This window comes from Periplaneta americana, chromosome 2 (assembly GCF_040183065.1).
Source record: "Periplaneta americana isolate PAMFEO1 chromosome 2, P.americana_PAMFEO1_priV1, whole genome shotgun sequence".
Lineage (NCBI taxonomy): Eukaryota > Metazoa > Arthropoda > Insecta > Blattodea > Blattidae > Periplaneta > Periplaneta americana.
Window position 1 is genome coordinate 6,389,845 of NC_091118.1, and position 11,317 is coordinate 6,401,161.

Here is an 11,317-nt window from a genome sequence, read left to right on the forward strand (position 1 = left end):
CTACTAGTACCACCACCACCACTTACCCACTATCTGACTGAGCTTCCTCTGACCAGATTGTTTTGTCTGCTGCAGGAGCTCAGAGCTGCGGCTGAGGTCAGGCCCAACCTACAGCAGAAGGACAGCGAAGGCAGGACTGAGCTACACTGGGCAGCGGAGCGGGGGGACACACACAGGGTGCAGCTGCTCCTGGATGCAGGCAGCCAGGTGAACGCCGTGGATCATGATGGCCGCACGCCCTTGTGGCTGGCAGCATGTGAAGGCTGCCAGGATGCGTGCAGGGCGCTGCTGGCTGCCGGGGCGCGGCCGGATATGAAGGTCCGACCATATAATAACTCTGCTCTGCATATTGCTGCATTCAGTGGGCACCGTGCAGTGTGTGAGCTGCTGCTGGCAGCTGGGGCGCGGCCCAACGAGCCTGATGCAAACCAGTGGACTGCACTGCACTGGGCAGCATTTAGTGGCCACGCCCCAGTGGTGCAGCTGCTGTTGCAGCATGGCGCTGAGCGGGGGGCGAGGGATAAGCAGGGACAGACGGCCCTGGACCTGGCGCGTCAGTACGGCCACACAAAAGTGGCGACCATGCTGAAGGGATTTGTGTGTAATGCTGATACTGTTGCTGCTTTAGGCCTATTCCTCATTGTCACTCTTGTGTGTCTTTGTTTTGGTTGTTACTTGATACTCCACTGACGCTATGTAATCATCATCATCGTCAATATTCGATTGTCTTCACAATTATTTTTCAAATTGCTGTAGAAAATATTCAAACAAAAATATGAAAAATTGTTTATGTTGGTATCACTGTCTGTGTAAAACATACAGAATTGGTGTTATTGTGTGATCGTGATACGCCACTGATGCCTCATCATCTCATGTGGACTATTTCAAACACAGTAAGTAGCCCATGTTGCCTCGCACTGTCTGATGAACATGATACGCCACTGACTGCCTCTAGTGTTCCTCCTGTTCACATGCACACCAATACTGCGGCCATTTTTACGCCTATATTTATTCGCAATACCTAATTATATGAAGAAAAGCATTTCCCTTGGCATCACTGTTCCTGCATGATCTCGACATGTACGTCTAGCAACTTGTAAATTATTAATTACGTCCATAAAGTACGCCACTGATACTTTGAAAAACTGAAGTAGGGTTTACAGTCATCTACTTTGTGATCGCCATATTGCAGAAGGGTTAAGTGTGAAGTTAAGCAGACTTTATATCTCACGATATGGCTGCAAAAGGGTATCTGTCGGATATAGGGGGGAGAGCCATTAATCCTTCCCATTGAAGGCTTTAAGGAACCAACCTGGACAAATACCCAACGTCCCATCCCTACCTTCCCGTGGTGCAGCTGTTAGTAAGCATAATTTTACAAGGGAGGGGCTACTCATGATGAGTTAATGACTGAATTTGGTATCATTTTCCTCTATCCAATACCTAATTCCCTCTTTACCCTTTCCTATCCAGTCCTCTGACTGAACTCTTACTTTCTTCGACCCCGACGGCATTAGAGCATTCGAGGCCTAGGGGTTCATTTCCCTTTCCTTCCTCCTCTTTCTACTTTTCTGTTCCTAGTGTTGACCTGCTATGGCACTAAAATCGTCCTCCAGTGGCTTAAGGAGGGAAAGCTGGTGATCAACAAGATCTCCCAGCTAGGTCCAATGGACCCGTCGACCAACAGCAGGTGTGGTCCTGGGGGTTGTGTGTGAATGAAGTAGCCACCAAAACGTTAAACTATGGTGTTCACTTAAATCGGCTACAACTTGCCGTTTTCAATAGTCCCCCAATCGGATCTCTGGGCGGGGACTACTTTAATGGTACAAAATCATCTAAACATCTTACAATGGAATGCTGGCGTTATAACTAAGAAATTGTTTCAGAACACCTCAAAATCTGTGCTTCAGTGGCTGACCATGACAATATCTTTGAAAAATATCGGAGTGGAAGAGGTCAAATGACTTTATTGTCAAATGCCTGGCATTAGAGAACAACAACATATCTCACGATATGCCAAAAAGAAAGCTAGCACTATCAATAGGCCTAGGTCTTTCCCTGTACACCCCTGTCAACAGAATCAGACCTTTACAATTTGTAACACAGACAATATCGGACACCACTCAGGTATTATTTTGCCATTCAGTAATTCTACATAGCCTACATAATTAACGTCAGGTATAAATGAGCCTGAGATATTTTTTCCATTCACTTCTCGTGCTGACATCAGTATGTGGTACGGACATCACTTTCTCCAAATACTTTCTTGTTTTCATGCACCCCTCAATCGGTATAAGTGAAAGTGAAAAATGACAATCTTCAGGAAATGTAGTCCAGCATCAAGTTACTCCACGAAATATTAGGTCTACGTTAGACATAGCACCTACCCAAATCCTATATTTTCGAATTTGATTGGCCTGCAACTCCTAGTCTATGTTTTTGTCCCTAACAAGTTCTATATATTTTTCTAAATTATAGACATCAGCTCAAAGAATTTGAGTGACCACATGGGTCCTGAATACAATAAACATGTACAAATGTGATGTGATACATTAAAGAAAAAAGAAAGTTAATTGTTGAAGGCAAATATAAGTGGATTAATTGAAATAGAGATGATGGTGTAATATTTGAAGAGAATCCTTGATAATATTTATAAGGACAGACATTACATAATCAAAAGGAATGTGAAGTTCCTTAAGATAATTCCACGTGAATTTTGTGATTGAACCTCTACTGCCAAACAGCAAACCAATGACAGACCATTGTTTAAGAGGGACGTTGTACTTTTGAGAAAGATACGGCAGACAAGGTTCATATATAGACTTCTTCTCAATATCAACTTCGGTGGCCTGATTTAGGTTTCTTTCGAAAGGGATAGTAGGGTCAAGAACAAGAGCCCGTTTTAAGCGTCCGTTAATAGCAACAATGTCTGCCCGTCTGAAAGAACCATCTGATGATACACAATGCACTTCCTCATGAATCTCCCAATTTAAAGTTTTTAACGATGTCGCCAAAGCATGTCGTACACGATGATGTCTAGCATTGATCAGCAGCTCGCCTTTAGGACATTGTCCAAGCACTTACAAATGTCTTTTAGAAAACCCCGGAGGTTCATTGCCGCCCTCACTTAAGCCCGCCATTGGTCCCTATCCCTGGTAAGATTAATCCAGCCTCTATCATCATATCCTACCTCCCTGAAATACATATTAATATTATCCTCCCATGTACGTCTCAGCCTCCTCAAAGATCTTTTTCCCTCTGGCCTCACAACTAACACTCTATATGCATTTCTGGATTCACCCATACATGCTACATGCCCTGCCCATCTCAAACGTCTGGATTTAATGTTCCTAATTATGTCAGGTGAAGAATACAATGCGTGCAGTTCTGCGTTGTGTAACTTTCTACATTCTCCTGTAACGTCATCCCGCTTAGCCAAACGATTAATCAATTTAAATAAAAAATTACATACTTTTACATGATATTGATTTGTGAGCCGATTTTTATGGGTTATTCTGTGTGTATATAAATTGTCATTTAGGCCTATCATAAAGTAGAATTAGGATATGAATTGTAAATAACTTAATTATGTATCATGTTTACTCAATATTTCATTATATCCCATGTGTTTTTTAATGTGCAGGAAAATGATTTTTATATTTAAGTATGACTATACTATTTTTGTCATTGTTTCATTATGTATTTCACTTCTGGTAGTGTGGAAGAGAAGGCCTCATGGCCTTAACTCTACCAGAATAAATAAATAAATAATTTCCCTAAGCAACTTATTCTCGAACACCCTTAACCTCTGTTCCTCTCCCAAAGTGAGAGTCCAAGATTCACAACTATACAGAAAAACAGGTAATATAGCCCAGAGGTTATCCAATACATTAAATTTTTATCGTAAATGAATAATAAATCTGTTACTATTGTACTCAATTTTCTTATATTGATTATTATGCAGCAACAGACTAAACGCCATGTCTCTGTATTTCTGTAATGTATGTTGATATAGAATACAGCATCTACAAAACTTAGAAAATGCGTGTGTATAATGACAGGAAGACTTGTTTAATTGATTCAGAAAAATTAATCAATATTCATAGATAATCAAAATTTTATATCAATATAAGCAGTGACGTAATTTGGATGTAAACCTTAAGTGAAACCCTCCTACTGAAAAGTTGCAAAGTCACTCGCATAACACGGTGCACATTATTTTGGAAAGTTATTTGTTGTGCTGTACTCGTATGATCCCCAAAAGCCGCTTGTCAAAAGGGGAAAGCCAGCCTTTATGTAGTTCTCCCGCACTACAGACGTGGTGAATAAGTTGCCTAATAAACACGGCGGTATTAAAGTAGAGTAAGTTAGCGATTCACAGAGTCTGATTGTGTGACGATTAACGTTGGTGACTGACGGCTTTTTTTCCCCGTGAACACAGAGGCTCCGGTCCTTAGGTCGCATGGTTCGTGTGTGCGTATTCCTCAGTACAAGATGTAAAGACAAAGTATAATATTACGCTGCAACAAGCATTCTGTTCCAGAAATACACAGTTTTACCATTTGTAACGCCTTTGTCTGTTCATATACAGCGATTTCTACTAAACGGATGGATTTATCAGGGAATGATGTACATGAAATATAATAATTTTAGTACTAGAATGTCTGTGTCGATATCGTAGTTATAAATGATCACGCCCCTATAGAAGAGAAAGACGACCATATAAAGGATAGCTTCTATGAGAAATTGGAACATACTTTTGATCAGTTCCCTAGATATCACATGAAAGTTTTATTGAGGGATTTCAACGCTAAAGTAGGACGGGAGGATATTTTTAAACCAACTATTAGAAAAGAGAGCCTGCAAGTAACTAGTAATGATAATGGAGTTAGGTTAGTCAACTTTGCCACATCAAAAAATTTAATTGTTAAAAGTACAACATTCCCCCATAAGGATATACATAAATATACTTGGACTTCTCCAGATGGGTTGCCACACAACCAGATAGATCACATCTTGATAGATAAAAGAAGACATACTAGTATAGTAGATATTCGAACTTTCAAGGGGGCAGACTGTAATTCTGACGATTATTTGGTAATTGGAGAATTAAGAGAAAGACTCTCAGTAGCCAAGCGAGTAGAGCAACAAGCTAATATTAGTAGATTCAATATTCTGAAATTAAAGGACGAGGAAACTAAGCAACGTTATCAGGTCGAAATTTCAAATAGGTTTGCTGCTTTAGCAACTTCCGACGAAGCTGAGGAAGAGTTAGATGTTAATAGCGTGTGGGAGAACATCCGAGATAATATCAAAATTACAGCTGAGCAGAGCATAGGCTATCATGAAACTAAGAAAAAGAAACCGTGGTTTGATGATGATTGTTCCATTGTAGTAGATAGAAGGAAAAAGACAAAATTGAAATTCTTACAGGATCCAATTGAGGAGAAGAGAGATAATTATTTCAATGAAAGACGGGAAGCAAGTCGTATATTTAGGAATAAAAAGAGAGGTTACTTGAAGGAAAAACTGAATGAGGTAGAAGCAAATAGTAAGAATAAAAGAATTCCAGATTTATATAAGGACATAAAGGAATTTAAAAACGGATATCAGGCAATGGTAAACGTGATCAACGATGAGAATGGTGACTTGCTTGGAGACTCTCATTCAATCCTTAACAGACGGAAAAACTATTTTGGGCAACTACTAAATATACATAGGCCAAATAGAAATGATCGGGATGAAATTGAAATACAAACTGCTGAGCCATTTATACCCGAACCCACACTTTCTGAAGTCGAAATTGCGATAGAAAATCTGAAAAAGTACAAGTCTCCAGGTATTGATCAAATTCCAGCAGAATTAATACAATAGGGTGGAAGCGCATTATCTAAAAAAATTTATAAACTTGTATTTGCTGTTTGAGAAAAGGAAATTGTACCAGAACAATGGAAGGAGTCCATAATCGTACCTATTTTTAAAAAGGGGGACAAGATTAACTGTAGTAAGTAACTTTTGAGGAATAACACTTTTGTTGACGTCGTACAAAATTTCGTCGAATATTCTTTTGAGAAGATTAACTCCATATGTAGATGGAATTATTGGGGATCATCAGCGCGGTTTTAGGCGTAATAGATCAACTATTGTTAAGATTTTTTGTATTCGACAGATATTGGAGGAAAATGGGAGTATAAGGATACAGTACATCAGTTATTCATAGATTTCAAAAAGGCATATGACTCGGTTAAGATAGAAATTTTATATGATATTCTTATTGAATTTGGTATTCCCAAGAAACTAGTTCGATTAATTAAAATGTGTCTCAGTGAAACGTACAGCAGAGTCCGTATAGGCCACACATTTCTCCTGTCCGTTTCAGCGGTTGAGGAACAGTACTGCATTAGATTTAAGAAATACTACATTAGATTATTTTTAACTTATTAAATTTTGAACAATATTGTTAGGAAATTTTAAGTATCCAAATACGTTCAATAGTATCAAGCACTACGTTATTCAACTAGGATTTCTTTATATTGAATTTATGTCACAGTAGTCTCTTAAGTAGGCAGTAGTGTCGTTAAGCTGGAAGTGAAGTGAAGTATAGGCCAGTTTCTATCTGATGCTTTTCCTGTTCACTGCGGGCTAAAGCAAGGAGATGCACTATCACTTTTACTTTTTAACTTCGCTCTAGAATATGCCATAAGGAAAGTACAGGGTAACAGGGTTTGGAATTGAACGGGTTACATCAACTTCTTGTCTATGCGGATGACGTGAATATGTTAGGAGAGAATCCACAAACGATTAGGGAAAACACGGGAATTTTACTGGAAGCAAGTAAAGCGATAGATTTGGAAGTAAATCCCGAAAAGACAAAGTATATGATTATGTCTCGTGACTAGAATATTGTACGAAATGAAACTATAAACATTGGAGATTTATCCTTTGAAGAAGTAGAGAAATTCAAATATCTTGGAGCAACAGTAACAAATATAAATGATACTCGGGAGGAAATTAAACACAGAATAAATATGGGAAATGCGTGTTATTATTCGGTTGAGAAGCTTTTATCATCCAGTCTGCTGTCAAAAAATCTGAAAGTTAGAATTTATAAAACAGTTATATTACCGGTTGTTCTGTATGGTTGTGGAACTTGGACTCTCACTTTGAGAGAGGAACAGAGATTAAGGGTGTTTGAGAATAAGGTTCTTAGGAAAATATTTGGGACTAAGAGGGATGAAGTTACAGGAGAATGGAGAAAGTTACACAACGCAGAACTGCACGCATTGTATTCTTCACCTGACATAATTAGAACCATAAAATCCAGACGTTTGAGATGGGCAGGGCATGTAGCACGTATGGGCGAATCCATAAATGCATATAGAGTGTTAGTTGGGAGGCCGGAGGGAAAAAACCTTTGGGGAGGCCGAGACGTAAATGGGAGGATAATATTAAAATTGATTTGAGGGAGGTGGGATATGATGATAGAGAGTGGATTAATCTTGCACAGGATAGGGACCGATTGCGGGCTTATGTGAGGGCGGAAATGAACCTTCCGGTTCCTTAAAAGCCATTTGTAAGTAAGTATAGTAGGTATGTTTTGTAAAAATTTATTATACGGTACTTCATGCATATTAGGCTACGAAGTCCTGAGTAGGCCTATTGTATCTCAGTTCGTGTAATATTTTGCTCACCACGAGACTAATTACACGTTGTACAGCAGAAGCCAATAATATTGTAAATAGTTTTTGACGGTCACATTCCAGGCTCCTCAACTGTCCAGTAGACCTCACAGTGTCCCTCTTGAATGTAAACAACATTCAGTTGATCAGACTATCTCGGAGAATCTTCAGCAAATGCACAAAAACAAAGCGGAGTGTCTTTGGACTCAATTGGGATCCGTCTTGAATTACAACTTTAAACAAAATGATCAAAGTATGTGGCATGCGTAGTTGAATTTAAAAAAGACGCCGTTAGCCTGCAGTTGGTAGCACTGTCTTCGTTTCGTCGAATGACAACTTTTTCCATAATTTCCTGTATACTTAATACATATTTCGGTTCTGGCTGTATACTAACGGCTTGTAGTTTACAATTTCACGTGACGAGACGAAATTGATAAAATTGTATCACCAGGGTTACAATCTTATAGTCGCCAGTCTGTTGGCAGTACTGGTATCAGATAAACGTCCCATGATTCAAGACGGGCGTGGCATGAAGGTCATGCAGGATATTACGCAGTTAGCTGGTGCTGTTGTAGGCGGAAGTTACGTTGTTAGATTGATTCGCAGTGTCGCCAACGCGGTGGTTTACCCACTAAATCTAGTTTCTTTGGTCCTCTGTCAGTGGCTAAAATTAATTAAACGTTGGGCAGTGGAAAATCTAGTTTATTTTAATGGCAATGGAAATTTTTAGCGATTTTGCAATAAATCTCAAACACATCTGTAAGGCAAATTGCATATAACACACTTACGACTATTTCGATAATAATAATAATAATAATAATAATAATAATAATAATAATAATAATAATGATTTATTTAACCTAGCAGAGTTAAGGGCATACGGCCTTCTCTAACACTCAACCAGGAGTAAAAACTGCGTTACAAAAACACTACAAATTTACAAAGTACACTACAATTTTACACACAAAACTGAATAAGATAATAATAATTGCATGTAACACACTTACGACTATTTCGATAATAATAATAATAATAATAATAATAATAATAATAATAATAATAATAATAATAATAATAATAATAATAATGATTTATTTAACCTAGCAGAGTTAAGGGCATACGGCCTTCTCTAACACTCAACCAGGAGTAAAAACTGCGTTACAAAAACACTACAAATTTACAAAGTACACTACAATTTTACACACAAAACTGAATAAGATAATAATAATTGCATGTAACACACTTACGACTATTTCGATAATAATAATAATAATAATAATAATAATAATAATAATAATAATAATAATAATAATAATAATAATAATAATAATGATTTATTTAACCTGGCAGAGTTAAGGGCATACGGCCTTCTCTAACACTCAACCAGGAGTAAAACTGCGTTACAAAAACACTACAAATTTACAAAGTACACTACAATTTTACACACAAAACTGAATAAGATAATAATAATTGCATGTAACACACTTACGACTATTTCGATAATAATAATAATAATAATAATAATAATAATAATAATAATAATAATAATAATAATAATAATAATAATGATTTATTTAACCTGGCAGAGTTAAGGGCATACGACCTTCTCTAACACTCAACCAGGAGTAAAAACTGCGTTACAAAAACACTACAAATTTACAAAGTACACTACAATTTTACACACAAAACTGAATAAGATAATAATAATAAAATGCAAACAACAAGTAAGTAGAAATCAGACATAATATATAACATACAGAAAGGAAGAAAAAAGCATAATAAAATGTGAACAGCAGGTAAATGAGACATAGAAAGTATAAAAAAATAAAGACAATTATTGATAATAATAATAATAATAATAATAATAATAATAATAATAATAATAATGATAAAAATAAGAATAATAATAATAATGATAATAATAATACTAATAGTAGTAATAAAATAGTGCAGTACAAAACATACAACGAATACAATATTTTTAAGTACACACAGTAAGGAAAATTATGATTATATATAGCTCAACTTATCACATTAGAGATATACCATTATCTGAAAATATGAAAACAAAGATATAAAATAAGTTAAATGTCACGATGGCCGTGGGACTTCAGCCGGATGGTCTATGGCGAGTCCTTGGCATCAACCCTTTTGATTTGATTACCTGGTTGGGGTTTTCCGAGGTTTTCCCCAACCAAAAGGCAAATGCCAGGTAATATTTTGGCGAATCCTCGGACCTCACCTCATCTCACTACATCTCGCCAAAATATTGTAAAAAATTGCACAAAATTGTAAAAATTGTAGAAAATTACTAAATTGTAAAACTATAAAAATTTGTAAAAAATGTAATTGTAATATTGTAAAATTTTGACTTGTTCCACATCTTAAAACTTCATTGCTCATGTAAGATTTATGGGATAAAATAAATGAATGAATGAATGAATGAATGAATGAATGAATGAATGAATGAATGAATGAATGAATGCCACTACTTGTGTTACAGAATTAGATGGCTATCAATGCACTCTGCAGTTAACCGTATAACAACCCAACGGCTGGAAGTGAAAACAGAAGTCTTAATACACAATGAGAGAAATTAATTGGATAACCGCGCGTTTTTTTCGTTGTTCCTTCAATGAAACAACTGCTGAAAAGACTGTAAATGTATGGGAATACTGTAAAATGTTGTTAGACTGAGTTTCAATTACGTTGTACAACAAATCAAGATTTTCCTAATTCAACACAGACCAAAAAGTTACTGCAAACGTTGAAGTATAGTGGCGCTTGATGAACGTAATGAAACTAAACAATTTCAGCTTTAGGCCTACTGCTTGTAAACATCTCCAGTACAAAGAGGTATAGATCTCGCAAGCAGGGAATACCGACGGAAGGAATGCGAATGAAACAATACGATAAGGAAGAGACGGCGACGGGAAAGGTCACGAGATAGCTTGAATGGTATTCAAGAGTACAATCGGAATAGAAATGACATCGATAGAATCAGTCTTGCTTTGTGATAGTTACATTACAACTTTAGTTTGTTCCATTGCATGTGAATACGTGTCTTGTATCGCACGGTATTATTATTTCATTCGTAAACATATGTTGCGCGTTTAATTAGCTTCGAATTTTTCTCTTGCCACGTTCTTTATTTCCACAGCGATGTACTCATTTGTTCATCTTCTTGGAAGAGACAGTACTTCCATCGGCCCGCATCTCTCGCCCCCTCGGCGTGCCTACATACACACGTTAAAACAGACAGCAACGCCACCATTGCTTTTCGGTAATCGTTCCTTGCGCGAGCTATGCTAAATAAAAACCCGTTAAGAGAAATACTGAGTTCGAGCCTTCATTGTTAGGGTATATGTCTTGCTTGGCGAATTTCAGAAGTGGATTCAAAGCACTATCATAAAACCACAATCAGAAATAGGATGGGAATTTCAGTAAATTTTGAAATTAGGTCTGGACTAAAACGGAGTGCTGTATGTTGTTATAATTTTTAATAATTGTTTATATCTTATCTTAGCGTTACTTAACAATTAAGTGAAAAAAATTCTATATGAACGAAAGTCTGGTGGGTTTTATGACATATTGGTGAGATTTCATATGAGTGCAGTGGTTTTTCGCAAATTGGAGTT

The 11,317-nt window shown here is 37.0% G+C and overlaps 1 protein-coding gene across 6 annotated transcripts in view; it reads left to right on the forward strand.

Moving 5' to 3' along the window:
- LOC138712185 (uncharacterized) overlaps positions 1–3,771 on the forward strand; it is a 59,532-nt gene extending 55,761 nt beyond the window's left edge. For all 6 annotated transcript variants that reach the window (XM_069843688.1, XM_069843712.1, XM_069843720.1 and 3 more), the window contains one exon: positions 76–3,771. In XM_069843688.1, the coding sequence (XP_069699789.1) occupies positions 76–690 (615 nt within the window). In that variant the 3' untranslated portion in view covers positions 691–3,771. The remainder of the gene's footprint in view (positions 1–75) is intronic.
- Positions 3,772–11,317: the final 7,546 nt, after the last annotated feature.